Here is a 25,509-nt window from a genome sequence, read left to right on the forward strand (position 1 = left end):
AAAAGCTGTAGAAAATGCCAACTTTCATTTCTGACTAATTGTTTTCTGAAACGTAAGAAAAACATTAAACCTGACACCAAGACAGTAGCATTCTCTGATAAAGATAGAATATCACTGGTTTCTTCTATCATTAGTTGTGCATTATATCTATAATGTGATCTTTACAGTGGGACAAAATTTGTAAAATTGGTTATGAAACTACAACAGTGCCATAAACAAAAGGGTTTTATTTTTAAAAAAATTGGTTAAAAATAGGGGATTTAGCTAAGAAACACACAGTATAACAATTTTACATATTGAGATAAATATTCAATTTTGGTATTATTTAAAAGTAAAAAAGAACCATTTACAATGTATTTCAACTTCATTAAAACATTTATTAAAAATTTAAAATAATTTGAATACTATGATAAAGATCAAATGAAGGCAAAGCTTTTAGCTCTTTTAGAATTATAATATCAACAACCTAAGAAATATCAACAACCCAAGATATGAAGATGATACCACTCTAATGGCAGAAAGTGGAAGAGGAACTAAAGAGCCTCTTGTTGCGGGTGAAGAAGGAGAGTGCAAAAGTTGGGTTGAAACTTAACATTAAGAAAACCAAGATCATGGCATCCGGCCCTCTCAATTCCTGGCAAATAGATGGGGAAATGGAGGTAGTGACAGATTTTATTTTACTGGGCTCCAAGATCACTGCAGATGGGGACTGCAGCCAAGAAATTAAAAGATGCTTGCTCCTGGGGAGGAAAGCCATGGCAAATCTAGACAGCATACTAAAAAGCAGAGATCACCCTGCCTACAAAAGTGCGTATAGTTGCTACGGTCTTCCCAGTTGCAATGTATGGCTGTGAAAGTTGGACCTTAAGAAAAGCTGAGCACCAAAGAACTGAGGTCTTTGAACTATGGTGCTGGAGAAGACTCCTACGAGTTCCTTGGACTGCAAGGCGATCAAACTGGTCAGTCCTAGAGGAGATCAACCCTGACTGCTCTTTAGAAGACCAGATCCTGAAGTTGAAACTCAAATATTGTGGCCACCTAATGAGAAGGAAGGACTCACTGGAGAGGAGCCTAATGCTGGGAAAGATTGAGGGCAAGAGAAGAATGGGACAACAGAGAATAAGGTGGCTGGATGGAGTCACTGAAGCAGTAGACATGAACTTAAATGAACTCCAGAAGATGGTAAAGGACAGGAAGGCCTGGAGGAACGTTGTCCATGGGGTCGCGATGGGTCAGACACGACTTCGCAACTAACAACAACAAGAAGAAGTACAATACACCTTATTTCATTTGGATCAGGTTAATGAAAATCATTAAGAAATATACTACTAAAATTATAACATTGAAATTAAACAAAATGGTTGCATGCATGTGTATGCTTGCCTGTGTATTTGTATATATATTTGCGTGTGTGCCTCTATCTCTTTCTCTATTTACCCCCAAAATCCCTTTGATTATAGCACTGGAATATAGTACCAAATCATGTAAAACTATTATTTTAATGTTTACATTAAACAGGTTGCATATTTTCCCTTCATTACCTACATTTAGAAATAAAATAGAAAAACACTGACATTTTGATATAAATATGTAAATTAATTTACTAAATACATTGCAGTACATGTAATGCATCTGATCTGCTGTTACTGAAACACAAAGACTTTATACAGCTTTACTAGAGAATTCACCAATCTGGGTATGCTGGGAGACTGTAACTTCTAGTCTTTCCTTAGACATGAAGTCAGCTGAGTGACTTTAACCAGTCATTTCATGTTAGCTCTAGGAAGATGGTAATGACAAACTACTTCCGAAAATCTTGCCAATACAATTGCATGGATTATTTAGGCAGACACTAGGATCAGAAATGACTTGAAGGTAACTGGAGGGGGGAGGAAGAGGATTTCTGCTGAGCTATGCACTGCTTTGCAAAAATTATTTTTAAACGAATGCACTAATATAAAAATTGCCCTGCTATATATTACTGAATCTTATAAAATCTTTTTAAAAAGCACAAACTCCCTGTCATTTCAACTTTTAATATACTAAATATTTTCTGATATACACCCCACTTAAGTTTAAGACACCTTCCAGTAAGGTTTTAATACTCAGCATGTGATGAGAGATGAAACCAAGTGTGAACAACTTTGAGGTCCCATGAGAGGGCTGACTGTTAAAGCTGTCAGATTCAATTGCATCATTTCACATTATTCAATGCCCCAAACTTCTCTCTAATTGTTAGGAGCTTAACATATTCAAACCCATTGTTTAGGCTAATGTTAAAATGCCCACAGTTGAATTTCCATAAAGAAGAAGGAGGGATTTAATTGTATAAGAAATGACTGAGCCACCAATTCCTGGGCTGCTTTATAATCAGTTTATATCTAATCAATACTCTTGTTGAGAATTAGTTTTTGTTGTTGTTAATTTTTATTGTTGCTGTTAAAGGACAGAGGAACATGCTTAAAAATGAAATAAAGAACAATTTCTCTGCTTGCTTCAACTTGGGAATAAGTTTTTCCTATAAATGTTCTTTCTTAAAAGTTACAAGTTTATTTTTTTAGATTTGATATATTCTATTTGTATGAATTTATTCAAAAGTTAATTTTACTCATTTTTCCAATGTGCATTTATCAACAAAATTCTGATATGCACTCTGTCAATATTTAACTTACGAAAATAGGAGATAATATTTATAAACAACAAGACAATATAAATATTTTTGAAAAAGAAGAAACTGCTTGCTAATTATTAGAATTTGTATTCAACATAACACCAGCAGAAATACAGTTGCTGGCAGCACAATTTCATTAGTAATTGTATGTCTGCTACCTACTGCAAAAGCACCTAGGTTTAGTAAAGCACCTAGCATTTAAGGACATAGCACGAGCATCTAGTTTAATTAAGAACTGGACAAATTTTCAAAGAAAAAAAATGTGTGCAAGGGGAATCAAAGCATTATGTTTCACTTGAATGAAAGGGATTTTTTCTATCAGCAGAACCTTTGCAATAGCAAAGGGACTCAATTGGATGCCACCCAAATCTTCTGATAAACAAAATACAAACATGAAATATACAGATGACCAATGTAAACTAAGAAACACAATATATAATTCTAGTCATGAAGGAGCTTCTGCAACACTGCTCATTATTGAAATCCAGAAGAAACTTTGGCGCACTGGTATCAACTTTTGAAGTAGCCACATAAGTACTGGATTTAGTCACCTGGATACTGAAGTTCAAAATCAGAATGCACTGCATACTTTTTTTTTTCAGAAACAGCTTGTCTCTCCCAGCAGAAATAAAAAGATGATAAAAGGATCCCAGCAGTGTTAACCTTTTTCAGCACTTAGGACACATGAACATTCCAAAAGATACACAGAATAATGTAAAATATCCCAGAGATTCCATAGCAATCTTTTACTAAATTTCTCACTTAATCAGAAACAGAAGACTGTTTTTTCTCAGACTTTAAAAAAAACCTATTCTTAGCATATTTGAGGGTTTACAGTAGAGTAAGTTATTTGTCCAAGAAAAGCATTCCTAGGAGTAATTTGTGTGGGTGTGAGGATGGGGAGGACTAAGTGACTATTCATCTGCCATTTATAAAATTAACCCCAGGTGTTAGGGTGGAGCATCTAGTTTTTTCTTCTTCTCCAGGGATTTTCCCCCCACTTTTCTTTCCCCATGGATTTAATTAAATACCTATGCCACTCTATCAGATATAGGACCACCTCCAACTTCCTGACCCTGGAATACCACATTTCAAAGTCTATTACCAAGGGAAACTCTGCCTGCCATAAATCTACACCACAGAGTTTTCTGAGGACACATTACAGGCTGCCAAGACAGATGTGTCTTTCAATCTTTCTACCCATGGCAACCACCCAAATCAGAAGATCTATAGGAAGGACATAATTTCAAATTGTATTGTTCATTTTATTACTAATTCTCAAAAATATTAGATACAACTGAAATAAAGATGCAACTGCATTTAACTGGCAAGCCATTACATTCTATTTCAGCGCTTTTGAAGCTCCTTGACCATTTGAACTTAAAAAGACTACATCACAAAATTAGTTAGACATATTTTTGTCAGGCCCTTGTTTTATGAGACAGATATATTTAATTTGCATAACCAAATATAGGAAGTATAAACTATCTGATATTATAAGATACCTGTCAAATTAAATGCATTCATATTGATTTAATAACAAAAATATTAACACCTAACAGTTAAAAGCCAAGATAGTAACAGTATGTCTAAAAAGAAATGAATATCTATTACTGTCCTCTATAGAAGGATAAAAACAAAATTAAACGGCAAAGAATTTAATTTTTAATTATATGGAAGACTTCTAAATCTCAGCACAGTTATTGCTTTACTACCCAGCCTTGGACATGTCGCAATTTTACCGGGTAACTTCTAAAATAGAACCGTTAAAAATTGTTTTCTTAAAAATATGAAAATTGAATATAATTGCACATTATTTAAAGATTAATCACTTTTATCCTCTAAAAGATTTTGTACTAGCTTGCTTAAGGTATTCCTACATTTATTGCCTTAGCATCCTTTCAGAGAATACAGTCACATATATATGCATATTGTGTTATGTAATGGAACCGTATGTGTGTGTCTGCACACGAATTTATGAACATATATATAAATTCACCACCAGTAATTGTCTTACGAAGCTAAACTGAAGTAGTGCTTCTCTTAGTTCATCAGAGAGGTCAATGTGCCTCAGTTGCCTGGAGACTGATGGTTGCTACAGCAGCATCAGATAAACCCGACTAAATAAGCTTCAGCTTGAAGGCAGAAACCATTTACTGCCGGACTGAAGCCTGATGCAGCTGTTTCAGCATGCAGTGGTGTGCAAAAGATTACACAACTCTTTAGCAGTCTTACTGAATTATATTTCTAAGGAGGTATATGTTACTGAAATCAGAATATTGAGCAGTAAATATTTTAACTGAACCAAACATCACTATCACAAGCAACTATGATTCTTTTGTTCCTATAGTAGAGTCACAGGTTTATTTGAAATTTCTCTTCTGGTTGTTAATTCTACTCTTTACCCCAGAGTCTATAGTCAAAATGACAACCTCAAAAAGGAAATTTTGCTTAATTTTATCTAGTAATAGATATTCAGATTAGACATTATGAAATTACATTTTAAATAAAGATGATCATAGAAACATTTTACCATTTGCTGGGTACATTTTCACAGAAATATAAATGTAAGTTAACAAAAGCATTTTTGTTAACATCTGAAAATATGGGATCATTTGGGAATCCTTATGTTAATGGAAAGAGAAAAAATTTATTAGATATTGCTTTTTTTATACTACCTGCCAGCAGGGGTCACTCTGGAATGTAACAAATACAATACTACTTTTCAAAAACAGAAATTCAGGACAATTTGTTAATTGTCCCACATACTTTGTGTAAAGAACTACTGTAGATAGTAAACATTCCAATATAAGTTACATAGTACTGTTAGTCTATTCCTATTTTCAGGAAAAAAATTTAAGATCATGTTTGTATTATCTCTCATTATAGTTAAAAATTTGAAAAACAGAATGGTTGTCCAAATATTATAAATGTTTACTGTGGTTGATCTGTGAATGTTGTTCAAGATACTCCAAAGAGAAGCTTTCCTGTTGCACAATTTTAATCATCTACTGAGAAGCAAATCCCCATGAATTCAATGCCTTTAGAGCCAGGTAAATAGTTAGGCATTCTAGCCTTTCTGATAAATTTGCATTTATTAGCATTTTGCTGCATTTCCAGAATAATAAAGTTCTGTGATAATCCATGATTGCTGATTACAATTTCTTTTCTAATGTAATAATGTAATTCCTGGAATGTAGATACAGGAATTCCATATACTTTATTTGGACTATGCAGAAAGGCAAGAATTCACATAATCTGAATTCCACAGAAACAAGAAAGAAAAAAAAAGAAATTGCTATATAAAAAAATTAGGTAAAAAAAGATAACTGATTAAAAATTGAAATAAACAAAATTGTACGGCCCATATGGGTGACAGTTCCACATAATAAAAACAGACTTGAATATATTTTACTTAAAAATAAATTACTGAAAAATATTTCAGAATTATGACTCTGCACTCACATCTTTTAGCAGCAACCTTCTTCCATTTGCTGGTCTTCATATAGCCAAATATCTCAGCTGAGTAAAAAAATATTACCATACTCAAGAAAATATTGAGGTTTCCAAAAGTATCAAAAAAAGGATTTTAGAAAATATTCCAAAATACTTCACTATAACAATGTTCAGTAGCCAGGGAGTGTTGATTTATTAGTGGGGAAGGGGAAATGAAACAGCATATCTTGGAAAAGAACATGTCTGGAGTCAAACAATTGCAAATTGCAACTCATTGCAACTTCCTTCTATATACAAATGATAATTAAGCAATTTTGTACTAGGCTTCTTTGCATTTTTCCTCTTCACCTAAGGAAGAATTGTGAACTCTAGGAACTAAAAGAATTTGTGGAAAACATAGCTTAAATATGGAAAATATAAAAATAAGCCCATTGTATCACATTATAAACAGCACAATATACTTTAGACCAGGGCTTTTCAACCAGTGGTACGGGTACCACCTGTGGTACATTGGCACCTGGCAGGTGGTACGCGACCATCCTAGAAAAGTGGTAGCGGGGGAGGGGAATGAGCTGAACAAGTGGCAGTACCGCACAAGCCTGAGCGAGAGATGTCTGGAGCTGCAGGGCTGTCAGGGCTCAGTGGAAGCGCCAGGATCAGCACCAGGCTCCAGCTAGAGCTCAGCGCTGATCCTGGCGCTTCTGCTGAGCCCAGAAGAAGCGCTGGTCAACTGGAATGTACGGTCACAGTGTCCCAGGGTCATGTGAAGTGACCAAAATCTGCTGCAACCACCCAGCAGTGGGGGGAATAAAACCAAACACCCACCCCACCCCACCTCCGCTGCCAATCCTCAACAGAAATGCTCACAACAATGAAAATCTTGGACAGGAGGAAGAGTGCTGCCAGGTGGGCAGGCAGGTGTCTTCCTCGGCTGTGGCTGGGGGGGGGGGACTTTTTTCAGTGCCATTATAACTTCGAACATCCACTAAGAGAACTGTTGTAAGTTGAGCACTACCTGTACTTCATCACTTCTTTTTTTTTTGTCATCAAGTTTTTGACACCTTGCTAGGCGACTGGTGGTACTCAGATATTGCCATATCCTAAAAGTGGTACAATGGATGAAAAGGCTGAAAAGCCCTGCTTTAGACAACATCGGATTTCTCTTTTCGTGAAGGGAAGGAAAGCTATCTAACGTGCAATGAATTCAAATGAAATATATTTTAAGAAGAATAAAAAAGTGGCACTGAAGATAAAAGAGAAGACAAAGCCACCCAGTAATAACTTTTATAAAATGGGATGTAACACTTTCATCTTAGGAGTAAATGTGTGGAAAAGGAGTTAAAAGAGGGGAAAAACCTAAATATTTAAGATATTAATTGTAAAACTAAACTACAGCAATAAATAAGCGAATATGTTAATATTCAATACTTACAGTGCAATCCTATTTTGCTTTTCTATGGAGTTTATTTTCAGGTGTACAACACATAACACATTAGCATAACATAAACAACTTGTCAAAAAAAATCTAACATTCACTTTTTCAGAAGCATTAAAGGAACAAATAATTAGCAATTATTATTCAACATTTGCCACCTATTATCTATCCTCTTTCTTTGGAATAAAGAGGTTAAAAAGCTGCTAATGGCTTTCTAAAAATGAATTTATCCAATGTTAGCACATAAGTAATAAAAAACACAAGATATTGATATATGACATCATCTAACTGAATTCCACAGATATTCAAAACAACTGCAGTAAATGTATGTGTACATACAGAGAACACTAGAATGAATTCAAAAGTAGAAACATATAATTAAAAGCACTGTTATATAATTACATATACAGGTAGTCCTTGACTTATGACTACAATTGAACACAAATGTCTAAGCAACATTTGTAGTCATAAGTCAAGGACTACCTGTATGTGTGATTATATAACAGTTCTTTCAATAAGCGAGACATTTTTAAAGTGAATTTTTCCCATTTTATGACTTTTCTTGCCACAGTTGTTAAGTGAATCACTGCAGTTGTTAAGTTAGTAACACAGTTAAATGAATCTGGGTTCCCCATTGACTTTGTGGGTCAGAAGGTTACAAAGGGAGATCACATGACCCCAGGATACTCCAACCGTCATAAATATTAATCAGTTGCCAAATGTCTGGATTTTTATGGGAGAAAGTGGCAAGAAGGTGTTACGCAACAGGGGAAAAAGCAGAACTGATTAACTTTTTTTCCATCCATCTTTACACAAGAGGAAAAAACAGTCCAATCTATCAAAAACAGTAAAAAACAGATTAGGAATACAAGTTATAATTGGCAAGAAAATGCTAAGTGAGCACCTATCCACCCTAGACTAGTTCAGCTCACCACCACCAGATGGATTAGACCCCAATGTTCTGAAAGAACTGGCAAACATGATCTCAGAGCCACTGAACTATATCTTTCAAAGATCCTGGAACACTGGGAAACTACCAGAGGACTGGAAAAGAGCTGAAGTAATTCCCATCTTCAAAAAAGGGAAAGAAAATAGGCCCAGATTCTGGAAAAGGCAATCAAGCAACGAATCAGCAAACACCTAGAGGCAAACAAACTTATTACCAAAAGCCAACATTGGTTTGTCAAAAACAGATCATGCCAGACAAATCTTATTGCATTCTTTGACTAGGTGACAAAATTAGTGGACCAGAGGAATATTGTGGATATAATTTACTTGGATTTCAGTAAGGTATTTGATGAAGTAGACCACAACCTACTATTTGATAAGATAGAAAAATGTGTATTAGACAGCATCACTACGAGATGGATTCGTAACTGGCTGACCAACCACACTCAATGTGTAGTACTCAATGGAACTGCATCTACATGGAGGGAAGTATACAGTGGGGTACCCTAAGGTTTTGTTTTAGGCCCAGTACTCTTTCACATCTTCAATGATTTGAATGAGGGGATAGAATTTCACATTTGCAGACAACACCAACCTGGCAGAATAGCCAACACTCAAGAAGATAAGTTTAAGATACCAAAGGATCTTGATTGGACACTATCTAACAAAATAAAATTCAATGGTGAAAAAAGTAAGCTTCTGCATTTAGGCAAGAAATACCAAATTCAATGAAGATGATTAGGGGACTGGAGACTAAAACATATAAATAATAGTTGCTGGAATTGAGTATGTCTAGTTTAATGAAAAGAACGACTAGGGTGACATGATAGCAGTGTTCCAATATCTCAGGGGCTGCCACAAAGAAGAGGGAGTCAAGCTATTCTCCAAAGTGCCTGAAGGCAGGACAAGAAGCAATGGATGGAAACTAGTCAAGGAGAGAAGCAACCTAGAAATTTCCTGACAGTTGGAACAATTAATCAGTGAAACAACCTGCCTCCAGAAGTTGTGAATGCTCCAACACTGGAAGTTTTTAAGAGATTGGACAACCATTTGCCTGAAATAGTATAGGATTTTCTGCCTGAACAGGGGGTGGACTAGAAGACCTCCAAGATCCCTTCCAAATCTGTTATTCTGTTCTGTTATTCTGATCATGTGCTATGGAGATGCTGCAATGGGCGTAAGTGTGAACAGTCATAACTCACTTTTTTCACTGCTGTTGTAACTTTGAACAGTCACTAAATGAACTGTTGTAAGCTGAGGATCTGTATAATTGAATAATTAGTATTTGCTCATTTACTTTTCATAGAAAAAAAACTGTAAGCCTGAAGTAATTATATTTTTACTTTAAAAAAATTACACTTTTTTTTAAATGATGACACTACTTACCGTGTTTCCCTGGAAATAAGACCCATTCTTATTTTATTTTACCTCCAAAAGAGGCACCAGATATTTTTTGGGGGGGGTAACTTTTCCACTCACCTCCAGTAACGACAGCCCCACCCAGCTGACCCACTTCTGCGGCCGAAGGAGCAGCTTCATTCTGCAGCTGAGAATGGAGCTCTGACCTTCATTTTGCAATCAAAGGATTTTCCAGAAGGCCTGTGCAGCCGAGAACCAAGCTATGGATTCAATCCATAGCTCGATTCTCAGCTGCAAAGGCCTTGCAGAACCAGGCTATGGATTGACCTGGGGATGCCATAGAAGAAGCGGGCTGGCAAGGAAAGGCCTGGCTGCAAGGTAAGTGGGTGTACGGTACATGGGCAGTTTCACCCCCTCTACCCCTGCCCTAGCTTGATTTTTAGATGTGTACCTCGCCCCAAAACTAAGGCTTATTTTCAGGGTAGGTCTTACTTTCAGGGAAACACATACCATGGGCATTAAATGAAAGCTTCAGTAATTACTTCAATTTATCTCACCTGTAAAGTTGAAACTTATGAAGTGTTCTTAAAAGATTAACAGACTTTAAATAGTATGCAAACTTACCATACACACCACTACAATCAATGGGACTTATTTTTGAACTACTAAGTATAGCATTTCACTTGAGTGTTGAAGTTCAAAAGTTTCTTTTAGTTCTAGTAATCTAGTAGGTTATTTTTTTATGTTTAAAACAAAGAATTTTGTCTTTTGGGAATACCTGATGAATAAAAATGACCAGTAGAGTATTTATGATGACAGAAGATCAGAAGCTTTTTCACCTAATTTAGTGCTTAAAAGGTTAATGTAGTAAGGAACTTTCCTGAAATTAAACTAAGATGCAATTTAGCTTTATTAGGTCTAAGCTCTATAGGTGGATAACTAAAGAAGCTATTATAATTAAGCATGAGTTGCCTTCATTATTTTCGGAAAGAGACCATGAATAATTTCTGTAAGTAAAAACATTCATGTAGCAAATTAGATTAAGAAAAGAAATAGTTTGTTTGCTACTACGTACTATAAATAGTTTGTTTGCTACTTCAGGTATTTATATAGCTGTATTTATATATTTATAAACATTTGTTTGATAAAGGACCAAAATGGCAGGGACCTAACAGAGGCAGAAGAGATTAAGAAGAGGTGGCAAAATTACACAGAAGAACTATACAAGAATGAGCTTAACGTCCCTGATAATCACAATGAGGTGGTCACTGACCTCGAGCCAGACATCCTAGAATGTGAAGTGAAGTGGGCCTTAGAAAAGCTGAGCAACAACAAAGCTAGTGGAAGTGACAGTATTCCAGCTGAGCTATTCAAAATCTTAAAAGACAATGCAGTAAAAGTGCTACACTCAATTTGCCAGCAAATTTGGAAAACTCAACAATGGCCACAGGATTGGAAAAGATCAGTTTACATTCCAATTCCAAAGAAAGGCAGTGCCAAAGAATGTTCAAACTATCGCACCATTGCACTCATTTCTCATGCTAGTAAAGTCATGCTTAAAATCCTACAAGCTAGACTTCAGCAGTATGTGGATCGAGAACTACCAGAAGTGCAGGCAGGATTTCGAAGAGGCAGAGGAACTAGAGATCAAATTGCCAACATACGCTGGATCATGGAGAAAGCTAGGGAGTTCCAGAAAAACATCTACTTCTGCTTCATTGACTATGCTAAAGCCTTTGATTGTGTGGATCATAACAAACTGTGGCATGTTCTTAAAGAGATGGGAGTACCAGACCATCTTATTTGTCTCTTGAGAAACCTATATGCGGGTCAAGAAGCAACAGTGAGAACTGAACACGGAACCACTGATTGGTTCAAAATTGGGAAAGGAGTCCGGCAAGGCTGTATACTGTCGCCCTGCCTATTTAACTTATATGCAGAGCACATCATGAGAAAGGCAGGGCTAGATGAATCAAAAGTTGGAATTAAGATTGCCGGAAGAAATATCAACAACCTAAGATACGCAGATGATACCACTCTAATGGCAGAAAGTGAAGAAGAACTAAAGAGCCTCTTGTTGCAGGTGAAGAAAGAGAGTGCAAAACTTGGGTTGAAACTTAACATTAAGAAAACCAAGATCATGGCATCTGGCCCTCTCAATTCCTGGCAAATAGATGGGGAAGAAATGGAGGTAGTGACAGATTTTATTTTCCTGGGCTCCAAGATCACTGCAGATGGGGACTGTAGCCAAGAAATTAAAAGACGCTTGCTCCTGGGGAGGAAAGCCATGGCAAATCTAGACAGCACACTAAAAAGCAGAGACATCACCCTGTCAACAAAAGTGCGTATAGTCAAGGCTATGGTCTTCCCAGTTGCAACGTATGGCAGTGAAAGTTGGACCATAAGAAAGGCTGAGCGCCAAAGAATTGAGGCCTTTGAACTGTGGTGCTGGAGAAGACTCCTGCGAGTCCCTTGGACCGCAAGGCGATCAAACCGGTCAGTCCTAGAGGAGATCAATCCTGACTGCTCTTTAGAAGGCCAGATCCTGAAGCTAAAACTCAAGTACTTTGGCCACCTAATGAGAAGGAAGGACTCACTGGAGAAGAGCCTGATGCTGGGAAAGATCGAGGGCAATAGAAGAAGGGGACGACAGAGAATGAGGTGGCTGGATGGAGTCACTGAAGCAGTAGGCGTGAGCTTAAATGGACTCCAGAAGATGGTAGAGGACAGGAAGGCCTGGAGGAATGTTGTCCATAGGGTCGCGATGGGTCGGACACGACTTCGCAGCTAACAACAACAAACATTTGTTAGTTTGCCTTTATACTGCTATTATTATGATTAATATGCTAGTTTTTATATTACATTACAGCATTTCTGCTAAGATTGTAATATATTAAGATTGTAATATATTTGCTTACAAATTTAAAGATACATTCATCAAATTATTATGCAATTAGATATGCCAAAATAAGACTCTAAGTAATTAATAGTAATTACTAACTATAATTCAATGAAGATTTTCAAATATATTAATTACCTGGCTTTACAAATATAATGTAAAAACTATTAAACTATAGTATAGAGAATCACAATTGACTGGGCTAACATACCGTGTTAAATCACAGCCAAGCAAACAAAATTACCGTATATACTTGAGTATAAGCCGAATTTTTCAGCCCACTTTTTGGGCTGAAAAATTCCACTTCGGCTTATACTCCAGTCAACAAAAAAACTTACCGAGGACTTGTGCGCGGCCGAGGCTTTGGTGCTTCCGGGATCGCGCGCACCTCTCCCAAGCCACCGCCGTCCAAGACCTGCCGAAGTTTGGGGAGGTTTGGGGAGGTGCGCGCGCACCTCCCCAAACGTCGGCAGGTCTCCGTTCCTCCGCGCCCTGCCTGCCTGCTTCTTTCCGCAGCGGAAAGAAGCAGGCAGGCAGGGCGCGGAGGAACGGAGACCTGCCGACGTTTGGGGAGGTTTGGGCGCCTCCCCAAACCTCCCCAAACGTCGGCAGGTCTCCGTTCCTCCTGCCGACGTTTGGGGAGGTTTGGGCGCCTCCCCAAACCTCCCCAAACGTCGGCAGGTCTCCGTTCCTCCTGCCGGCGTTTGGGGAGGTTTGGGCGCCTCCCCAAACCTCCCCAGGTCTCCGTTCCTCCGCGCAGACCTGCCGACGTTTGGGGAGGTTTGGGCGCCTCCCCAAACCTCCCCAGGTCTCCGTTCCTCCGCGCAGACCTGCCGACGTTTGGGGAGGTTTGGGCGCCTCCCCAAACCTCCCCAGGTCTCCGTTCCTCCGCGCAGACCTGCCGACGTTTGGGGAGGTTTGGGCGCCTCCCCAAACCTCCCCAAACGTCGGCAGGTCTCCGTTCCTCCTGCCGACGTTTGGGGAGGTTTGGGCACCTCCCCAAACCTCCCCAGGTCTCCGTTCCTCCGCACAGACCTGCCGACGTTTGGGGAGGTTTGGGCGCCTCCCCAAACCTCGGCAGGTCTCCGTTCCTCCGCGCAGACCTGCCGACGTTTGGGGAGGTTTGGGGAGGCGCCCAAACCTCCCCAAACGTCGGCAGGTCTGCGCGGAGGAACGGAGACCTGGGGAGGTTTGGGGAGGCGCCCAAACCTCCCCAAACGTCGGCAGGAGGAACGGAGACCTGGGGAGGTTTGGGGAGGCGCCCAAACCTCCCCAAACGTCGGCAGGTCTGCGCGGAGGAACGGAGACCTGGGGAGGTTTGGGGAGGCGCCCAAACCTCCCCAAACGTCGGCAGGAGGAACGGAGACCTGGGGAGGTTTGGGGAGGCGCCCAAACCTCCCCAAACGTCGGCAGGTCTGCGCGGAGGAACGGAGACCTGCCGACGTTTGGGGAGGTTTGGGGAGGCGCCCAAACCTCCCCAAACATCGGCAGGAGGAACGGAGACCTGCCGACGTTTGGGGAGGTTTGGGGAGGCGCCCAAACCTCCCCAAACGTCGGCAGGTCTGCGCGGAGGAACGGAGACCTGCCGACGTTTGGGGAGGTTTGGGGAGGTGCGCGCGCGTCACTTGCTTCGCGTCTCCTGAGGGAAGGGGGGGCGACTGGAGCGGGCGTGTTTCCTCGCCTGCTGGGCGCCGCGATTTGCCCGGGGAACGCGCGGGCCCCGAATGGCAGCGTGGAGCGAGGAAGCGGACAGCCAGGGCTTCCCCGAGAGCCGCGGCCACACAGGGTATTCCTGTGTATTCAGGCTTGCAAAATGGCGGATCGAGCCTCTGCTGGCGGCAGAGGCTTGCAGAGCACGGATCCAGCCTCCGCCGGCGGCGGAGGCTTGCAGAACGGCGGATCGGCTTATACTCGAGTCAACAACTTTTCCCAGTTTTTGGGGGTGAAATTGGGGGTCTCGGCTTATACTCGAGTCGGCTTATACTCAAGTATATACGGTAGCTTAATATAATGAATGAATCCTATCATTGACAAAAGTGCTCAGACAAAGCAAGTACAAACAGAATACCAAAACAGAAAGTCCATTTTTAAAAAATATCTAACTTTATAGTGTGCACATTCTGAACATTAAATCCATTTTTGAAACTAATCAAAAGTGAAACAATTAGAAATTAGCCTGGTTTTCTCCATAATACGCTAAAAAAAAGGAAAAATACATGTATGGTATATTCTTTCTTTAGATACATTTGTCTAAAAAAGCATATGCAAAATGCCAGTATGTCCCATTTACCACACCAATATTGACCATCAAATACTTTTAACAACCTACCTGAGTTGCAGGAACAGCTGTAGCTACAGAAGGTGCAGAAGACAAAGTTGCCACTTGCTGCACATGACCAGAAGACTGCTGAGATAAATGTGAACTGGAAACAGGAGTGCTAGATCCTGAGCCAGAGACTACATTTGGAAAAGATACTGCTACTTCATTACTGCTATAAATGCCTGTTAAAAAAATAAAGAAAACACATATGAACTAAATTATTACAAAAGCTGGAGGCTTTTTTATTTAAAATCAATAAAACAGTTATAACAGGCTTTATGGGGGGGAAAAAGATTGGTGACTATTCTAAACCAAAGCTTTGCCCTTCTATGAACTGTGCAGGAAAATATTCTACAAAAATTTAATACACTGATGATGGGATTTCTTTGGAATTAAATGAATCTGGAGAAAGAATTTTTAAATGTAACAACAGAAAATGAAATAAAAAAGGGAACACAAAACCTAACTACAAACTTGGTACATTTCTGATCCTGAAGTGCAGAGTTTATTGATTCAAACAAATCATGTCAGTAGGCTATAAAAGAGATTGTATATGGAAACCAATTTTCTATACCAGTGGATAAAACAGAACTATGCAAAATGCAAATGCTTCAAGGAAACTAACGAAAAGCTCATTGTTCAAATAAAGAATAATTACAAGAAATTCAAGACTGCACACCTGATCATCAGGTTATAAACAGTTTTACACTGGTATACTCTCTTTCTTACAAACTGTTTCTCTGAACATTTATACAGTTCACAAACATATAATTATTTCATTATAATGATTAAATCAACAAGCAAATATTTACTATTTCACTTCTATTAATGTATTCAGTCAATAACTCTGAACAAGTCAAAATGTACAATAATTACATCTATTTCTTTTTTTTGGGTGATTCTATCCAAATTCTGATGACTGTCTCCCATAATTAATTTTTCATCAACATCCACATCTATCAATTATGATAGCAGTGGTCCATAAATAATATTATTAAATAATGCTGAAAGATCTTATGTATCAAATCCAAAGCTGCAAACTAATTTTCCATCTTACAGGAATAGGTATAGATAATGCTACATATAGATTCAATATACAAACCTTAGAACTGAAGGAATTTTCAAATTAATAGTATACAGTTGGAATATTATTTTGCTGCAAAAGACCAAAGTTAATATAGTAGATGTTGCAATAATCTATAGAAGTTCACAATAATCAATTTGTATAGGAAGAAATGAAAAAAGTGTGGGAAGTAGAGGACACATCAAACTTTCCAATAAAATGTCTGATGGAATAGATTAGTAAACTTTTGACAGACATTTGTGAATAAAAACATGATGAATGGAACTATGAGGGCCAAAATTTACAATGGCCTCTTTGTTGAACACATCAAGGAAAGCTCAGTTGACCTAGGCAACTATCCATTGGGAGAGGAAGTATAACTACAGACAGCTACATAGGATTAATTCTGTTGGCTATCTTGTGGGAACATCTCTGTCTGATCATTTGACCCATTTTGCATATCTAGTTCTTAAGCTTGAAAGAAAGAGCAATCAAAATAGTCTCTCCATATCAAGACTCACTGCAAAGATCTGTAATACATATTCCAAACAGTGATTAGGTGCAAAGCCAAGCTTTCCTGTTATTTAAATGGCCAATGGAGAAGAAGGCAAAAATGTCGTGAAGATTTCCTAACACCCTGCAATGATGCTTTTTGACCCAATTGTGTGGTGCTTTGGTTTCAATCTGAAGTAAGTTGATGATTAGTTAAGAATGTCATGGTTACAGAACTAACAGGAGACAAAACTTTAGTAACAATTCTTGATGGGAAAGAATTGGGTATCACACACTTCCATCAAAACAATATCTATGATAATATTTACAACAAATTTCAGAACAATTAGGATATTCAGTCAAGGTAAATGTTTGATATTTTTTTAAAAAAAATCACACAAGTGAATTAGTGGAAAGTATGTTAATTCAGCAATAGATGCTTAAAACCAAGCACATCTATTTTTAATTAAGGCAAGGTAGTCACCTTTCCTATTAAATGTATTAAAAAACTTGAAATCTTGAAAAATAGTTGTTCTCCTGACACATCTGCCAAAAGTATTTCAAAAAGTTGAAAAATGGCATTACTGAAATGGAGCTGCTTTATACCTCCTAATGAATTAACAAATGGGCATTAATTTTCCATTTTAATTAAAATTAATTTGAAAAATACTGTATACCCACATACACACACATTGTGACTGCATATCTCTCTCACTGTGGGTGTGTATATGTGTTATAAAGTGAACATCTTTCTCTGAGTATTGCAGCATATATATTCAGACTACATAAAACAAGAATACATTTTTACTAGAAAAGATTGCAGAATCTTCCTAACAAATGAATATCTAAATTTAAATCATGAGTTAAATTAATTGGATATAAATTAGATCTACTATGACAGGCTGTAAAATTTACTCTTGCTCCAAATTTAGGCATCCCTTTGTTTCTATCAATAAATTGGTATAAATAAGACATCATACTTAATTATGATTGCTGATTAAAATACAGCTACTTGCCCAAGTACAATCACTAAAGTTGATAGGTTTGAATAAACAAAATGTCTGGCTTAATGTACAGATTATGCTATAACATAATTTCCTTAACAATTTATTGGGAACTCACTGAATGTCACTGAGCTTTGATGCAATACTCTACACAATAAAGCAAGATTTCTCAAACTTTCTATTGCAAGCTTTGGGGCACAGGAGTTTCCCTTTTGCCAAATTACTGTACAGGTACTAGATTGGGCCACGTGCTGGATTCAGATGTCTGGGCACTCCCCAACTGTTTTCAAACTTACAAAAACTCCTGTCAATTCCCAATTCAAGACCACCCAGCCAGGATAAACTCCAATCAATTCCCAATTCAAGACCACCCAGCCAGGACTCTATAATTATCTCACTTTCATCCACTTCTAAGGGTGATTCTTTGTGGCCTATGTTACATTGAGTCATGGTGCTGTGTCTGCTTATGTCCTCCAAACACAAACTTTCTGTTTCTTCTGTATCTTACAAGGAGTCGATGCCACATGACAGGCATTGCAGAAATTGTTAAAGGCGCAAAGGCCTTGGGAGTGAATTCTGACAGTGACCTAGCTTTGAATGTGCAAACAGGGCAAGGTGTTCAAAAGCTGGATTGCAGCCAGATTGAGCTATCTCCCTGCTTAGATAAGCCAACAAATAGTTTATCCAGACAATGTGGGTGCCCTTTCTGAAAACGTAGGGGCTCTGCTAGAATGTAATATAACAGTTTTACTCAGATTTCATCTGAGAAGCCCTGTAGTAAAGAATGGCTAATGATAAAAAAAACCCTAAATCTATAATTCACAATCAAAATGTAAACATAACTGAAGCAACCATGTCTACAATTGATATCAGTGAATGTCCAGTCCAATAAGTAGTAAAAACACTACTATAGGTTGCTAATCCAACAATATAGAATGCAGAAACCTATATCTAGAGTAGAAAAAGAACTTCTATTAAACTTGCCCAGCCAGCCATGAAGAGTTTTTTAAGATTTTCTTCAACAAATGATTCAATGCAATAGATTGATTTCAAATAATCAAAAGAACAGACAGATCTTCAATCAGAAATGCTTAAGGGACATTTTTTGTGATGCAATAAACATGTAGATATTTTAATAACTAATCACCATATACTACAAGATAACGAATTAATAAAAAAAATCCATGTAGTATAATTGCATTTCAGCTAAAAATACATATCTGGAATATAAATGTAATTAACAAAAATACCAGCTTTTGCTGCTATTTGACAATGATTTTCTATAGCTATACCAATAATGATGGGCTGGTTGGAAATTATATGTATTCTACCTCTTTTTGTAATTCTGTTTTTATACACATAATTGTAAGACACTGACCTACTTAACAATGATATTTTAAGAATAGCCTAGTGCATTTACTGTAATCACATGCCTTAATTTGTGAATGAAGTGATAATATTAAAATAAAATTTGGTGGGTTACCCATTCAATAATATGCAAATTTGATCTTTTTTCCTAAATGGTTTGTATCCTCCTTTTCTTCAGGAACAACCAATAAGCTATTGTATATTTTCCCCCACAAAAATGTCCTTCTAAAGTAAATTGGGTTGAGAGAGTGACTGGTCCAAACATCACACAGTGAGTTTCCAAGGAGTTGAATTTGAATCTCAATCATCCCTATGTGGTCCAACATCATAATCTACACAATGGCTACTTAACAATCTAGTTACAAATATAGATTAGCTTTTTAAGATATATGCTATGGCACCAATCACTATTCCACACAGCTGGGTTATTAAAAGCTTTCTGCATCTCTATATAGACTGAAAAATGTTTTTTCATTTGTCTTAAAAGATGGCATGCTGCCTATGTAGGCTTCAATATCAACATGACATCAGCCAACAATCTGTTGCTCTTGAGAAAGTGGACATGATCCTGGGGAGTGTGAACACAACCATTTATCTTTTAGATCCATGTTATTTGAAGAACCATCTTTTCCCAACTGTAACTAACCAATCCACCAGAGAAGGGAGACATGTGTACAATACAGGTCCCTTGCCTTAAGGAGCTTCACCTGGCAAGAAAAAAGGCCGCCTCTAAGGGCTCAGTCCCTGTGGAACATCATCGCTGCACAAATAAAACTGACCCCCACCTTGACACTCTTTCAAAAAGCACTGAAGAGATGGTTTTGCCAATGGTCTGGGGACCCCACCATGGTACAAAGTCTATCAAGTGGTTAGTTTGATTGCTGTCACCAGAGTGGTGGGGGTTTGGGGTTTTATTTCTGCTGACCACCCAGAATCACTGTGAGTTAGGCAGCCATACAAATTTTCTAAATAAATAACAATCACTATAATTTATTTCTCCTTTTCACAGCTATTTTAATGATTATAGCTTTTTTTTTATTTAAAAAGTTTTACAATACATTTTGACTTTAATCCCCCCCTCCCCCACCCCTATCCAACCCTCCCTATCCCTCTCCCCCACTCCCTCCTCCCCCCCCCCGACTTCCCAGAGCTAAATACAGGGCATAAAATCGAAAAACAAACATAAACACCCCTATGTTATCAACAATAAACTATAAATTCTATCCCTCTCTAGCTCATATAAAATGAGTACAAACAATATTAATATTACAAATAAAGTAGAAAAGAAAAAGAGGAAAACAGAAAAAGAGCTTTACTCAAAATAAATTTTCTTAATCCCAGTCCTTATTCATATTAATTTCAAAAAAAAAAAAGAAAAGAAAAAAAACTTTCACCTGCTATTTGCATTCTCCCACCTTTCTCTAATTTCCAAACAAATTCTCAGTTACGCGCCAAAAGCGCCTATCTCTGTTAATCTTAATAATCTCCGACCAAACTAAACTATGATCAAAAATAGTTCTTGCATGTATCACGCCAAATGTCTCGCAGTTCCAAATCATCCTTAAGTTCAAATAAAAGTTCAAATAAAAAGAGTATATAAAAAAAAGATTTAGGCAATCTCTAAGACAACTTGTTGTTAATTAGGAGCTTACATACCCATTGTTAGTTCAACACATACTTTAAGTCCATAACCCTAATATACTTTTCTAGCAAGCAAATAACATCAATCTTAAATTGTGTAAAATATTAAAAAAAAACTTTCTTTCTCCTCTATAATAATTTTACTCCATTGACATTCTAATCTAAAAATTTAATCAGCAATCTTAACGCCCCAAAACTTTTGGAGCACCTCTGTCATGACCCCCAAAACTTCTTTAGACCGCTCTCCTCCCATATCTTCACTGTAAGCACACTTTGAAGATTCCATAACTTTCTGCTGGTCTTGCTCTTGCTCTCGTCTCGCTCTTCTTAGGGCGGCACGCGTCATCTTCTGGCCTCCTGCAGCAACCGATGAGACTGTGACTTGATCCCCTCCAACACCATTGTCCTCTGTCTGTCTATCTGCAACATCTTGAAGCTTTCCCACACCGTATCCTTTTGCAGCTTCCAAAAATGATAGGGGGGTTGCTTTTAACACATTACTATAAAAATCACGTGCCTGAGCCACAGTAACCAAACGATGTCTTTTACCTTCGTGCGTCGCCACCAATCCAACTGGAATCTCCCATCTAAACTTAATATCACGTTTCTTAAGTTCCTGTACTAGAAATGCAAAATCTTTCCTTCTCCTTAGGATCTTCGGAGGGATCTCTTTTAAAACCAAAACTTCTTGCTCAGCCACTACCAAATTAGTATCATAAGCAGCTTGAATGACTTCATCTCTAATTACTCTCTTTGTAAAATAGACCACCACATCTCTGGGTAACTTCCTCTGTCTTGCAATCCATGAATTTACACGAAAAACTTTGTCCATATTTCCCTCAATTTCAGATGCTGACTGGCCCAGTACCCCTTCCAGAGCCTCAGAAATCAGCTGCTTTAAATCTTCTTTACCATTCTCCTTTAAACCCCTAATTCTAATAGCATACTGCATCTGATTATACTGAACAAGGCTCAATTCCTCGTCCATTTTATCCCTTATATTTTCATTTTCTAATACCTTTGCTTCTAATATAGAGTTCTTTTGACTGAGGTCCTCCACTTTTATATCCAGCTGTAGCACACATTCAGCTACGGATTCAACCATAGACAAGATGTCCACCCTCATTGCTCTCAGCTTCTCTTCCATCTTCATCTCCAATTTCTCCATTTTCTCCTCCATTTTCTCCTCCAGCTTTTTCAACTTTTCATCCATCATATCAGACATCAATTGTGCATGCTTTCCAAGAGCGTCTTGTAAATCCTTAAGCGTCAATACCGGGGGAGATGCAGGAGGAAGCAAAGCTTGCAATGAGGTCTCTTGCACCAGGGAAGACCCCGCATTCCGAAGAGCTTTAGAAGTTTTAGCCGCCATCTTCCCCCACTTTCACTTATTACGCACTTTCACTTTAAAGCTATAAAATCCATTGAGCTAGAGAGTAAAAATAAAGAGTCCACTTCACCTTGACCTCCTGTACCGCTCTGCCTGCATCTTGATAATCAAAAGTATTTCCTTTTGGCAGGGGTGGTTGCTAACGCCTGGCTCTGCTCCAAAGATCCCAGAGCAGAGGCGCTGCGCAGCTCGGAGCAACCCAGGCTTCGGGGGGGCTCATCCTTCAGCCGCCCAAGCTCTCAGCTCAGGCGGCCCCGGAGAGCTCAACCCCTACCTGGGGCCTCACCCCCTCCTCTTCTCCCGAGGAGGGGGCTTCAAATCCATCTAAACAGCTGATCGACGCTGTTTACGATGGAAAAACACAGCTGCGGAGCGGGCAGCCCAAAAACGGCTGTCTTTCAGCGTCGCGTCGCCACCGGAAGTCTCAATGATTATAGCTTTTATGAAGCTGCTATGCTTACTGAAAACATTGCCTAACAATAAATTGATATTAAAGAAAGCTCAAATATTAATTCTTGCCAATTGTATAACCAGAAGATCATATAAAGGGATTCACATTAGACAATCAAGTAAAAAACAGTACCTAATCAAGGTACTACCAAGAAGAAAACCATACTTCTTACAAGAATGGCAGAGTAAGCTACTTTATATAAATAGGGAGGAAACTCTCACTATCTAATTGGGTAATGAAACATCTGCAAGCTCAGAGATAACTAACGACTCCACAAGTTTAACCATGAGTTGTCTTCTATTGGAATTGCAGAGTCTGAGGAGAAGCAAATGTGAAAATAAATTTGATAGCCATATTGAAAAAGAAGTACCTGAAACTAAATTTTGAAATGCAGTCCATGACTATGTTTTGCGGGGTACTAGAAAGCATAAAATATTCAAGAGAAAAAGACATGATGTTATTGCTTCATATATATACAATGAGGGGGAAAAATTTATACGTTTGCCCACTGACAAGGAAATGATCAGTCTATGATTGTAATGATAGGTTTATTTTAACAGTGAGAGACAGAATAACGACAAAAAATCCAGAAAAATGCATTTCAAAAAAATTATAGATTGATTTGCATTTTAATGAGAGAAATAAGTATTTGATCCCCCCTATCAATCAGCAAGATTTCTGGCCCCCAGGTGTCTTCTATACAGGTAATGAGCTGAGAATAAACGGAGTGCTCCTAATCTCAGCTTGTTACCTGTATAAGACACCTGTCCACAGAAGTAATCAATCAGATTCCAAACTCTCCACCAAGGCCAAGACCAAACAGCTGTCTAAGGATGTCAGGGAAAAGATTGCAGACCTACACAGAGCTGGAATGGGCTACAAGACTATCACCAAACAGCTTGGTGAGAAGGTAACAACACTTGGTGTGATCATTCACAAATGGAAGAAACACAAAATAACTGCATCTCCCTCGGTCTGGGACTCCATGCAAGATTTCACTTCGTGGAGTTTCAATGATCATGGGAACTGTGAGGAATCAACCCAAAATTACATGGGAGGATCTTGTCAATGATTTCAAGGCAGCTGGGACCATAATCTCCAAGAAAACAATTGGTAACACACTACACCATGAATAACAGAACTCCTGTAGAGCCTGCAAGGTCCCCCTGCTCAAGAAAGCACATGTACAGGCCTGTCTGAACTTTGCCAATGAACATCTGAATGATTCAAAGTAGAACTGGGTGAGTGTGTTGTGGTCAGATGAGACCAAAATCGAGCTCTTTGGCATCAACTCCATTCACCATGTTTGGAGGAGGAGGAATGCTGCCTTTGACCCCAAGAACACCATCCCCACTGTCAAACATGAAGGTGGAAACATTATGCTTTCGGTGTGCTTTTCTGCTAAGGGGACAGGACAACTTCACCGCATTAAAGGGACGATGGAAGGGGCCATGTACCGTCAAATCTTGGGTGAGAACCTCCTTCCCTCAGCCAGGGCACTGAAAATGGGTCATGGATGGGTATTCCAGCATGGGAATGACCCAAAACACATTAAGATCCTGGAGTAGCCTAGTCAGTCTCCAGACCTTAATCCCATAGAAAATCTGTGGAGGGAGTTGAAGGTTCAAGTTGCCAAACATCAGCCTCGAAACCTTAATGACTTGGAGAGGATCTGCAAAGAGAAGTGGGACAAAATCCCTCCTGAGATGTGTGCAAATCTGGTGGCTAACTACAAGAAACGTCTGACCTCTGTGATTGCCAACAAGGGTTTTGCCACCACCAAGTACTAAGTCATGTTTTGCGAAGGGGTCAAATACCTACTTCACTTATTAAAATGCAAATCAATTTATAAATTTTTTGAAATGCGTTTTTTCTGGATTTTTTGTTGTTATTCTGTTTCTCACTGTTAAAATAAACCTACCATTAAAATTATACACTGATCATTTCTTTGTCAGTGGGCAAATGTACAAAATCAGCAGGAAATCAAATAATTTTTCCCTCACTGTATTTTTTTTGTTTACATAAATATTTCTTCTACAAAACTTCTTCAAACTGCTGGAGACCCAGCACTTTTTGCTCTTATGTATACTGTTTCAAATGCTCTTATCAATAATTATCCACAGCAGATATTCTACAGTATCCTAAATCATTTGAATTTTAAAAAAATTTCTATATGAAACACTTCCTTTTTCTTTCTTGAAAACTTCAAATAGATATTTAATAACTAATTGCTATTTTGCAAATGAGTTACCACAAATGCTGTCTGTGGTAAATCATTTCAAGATGTCCAAAGATTATTTTCAGAAATTTTTGTTTTCTTAGGAAGCATTTAACAAAAATGCAACATTTCAAGTTTATACATATGTTTTGAACTGTCAGGTCCATAAAGGTTCCTGATAATAAGAACAAAACTATAAAATAAATTCAAGCACAATAAAGATGTAAAGATTAACTATGTGATTATGAATAACTATGAATTGGTTAAACATTCATTATTCCTTTCCTGACAGTATCTGTTTTGTCCATGTACTTTAAATGCCAATGACAAAAAGTCTACTTGGTGGCAAGCACATGAGAAAGTACCTGAGAAACAATGGATCTGAATTAGACAGTGGATGGTTCCTTACTATACAGGAAGGTAATGATAAAAAAAAGCTTCCTAAATTGTATCCCGAAGAAATAGATATTAAAAATAAAAACCAGTACTTGAATAAAACAAATGAAGTTATTTTTATATTGATACTAGTATTAGAGTTGAGTGGTACAATAGTTAAAGACAAGGGTGTCAAAATTCTGGCTGCGCCTCTCCCAGCTTCGCCAATGCGGATACGTCGCGACATGTCACATGACACAGTGAGTTTGACACCCATGGTGCAGACACTCACACAGAAGCTCACTGTATGATTTTGAGCCAGTCACTCTCATTCAAACCAAAAGTACTATATCAGAAACCTTGAGAAGCAGGATATTAGATAAATATTCCCAGTCAATTTTCATGCTTTCACTTACATG

General features: G+C 38.2%; 1 protein-coding gene across 4 annotated transcripts in view; it reads right to left on the reverse strand.

Annotated features, from left to right (window-relative positions):
• The window catches only part of MLLT10 (MLLT10 histone lysine methyltransferase DOT1L cofactor), a 125,432-nt gene that overhangs the window by 22,153 nt on the left and 77,770 nt on the right, over nt 1–25,509 (reverse strand). For all 4 annotated transcript variants that reach the window (XR_014028620.1, XM_081345213.1, XM_081345212.1 and 1 more), the window contains one exon: nt 15,098–15,270. Coding sequence is in view for 3 of the 4 variants with exons in the window: in XM_081345213.1 (XP_081201339.1) it covers nt 15,098–15,270 (173 nt within the window). In the remaining variant the exon portion in view is untranslated. The remainder of the gene's footprint in view (nt 1–15,097; nt 15,271–25,509) is intronic.

This window comes from Vipera berus (assembly GCF_964194415.1).
Source record: "Vipera berus genome assembly, chromosome: Z".
Taxonomy (NCBI): domain Eukaryota; kingdom Metazoa; phylum Chordata; class Lepidosauria; order Squamata; family Viperidae; genus Vipera; species Vipera berus.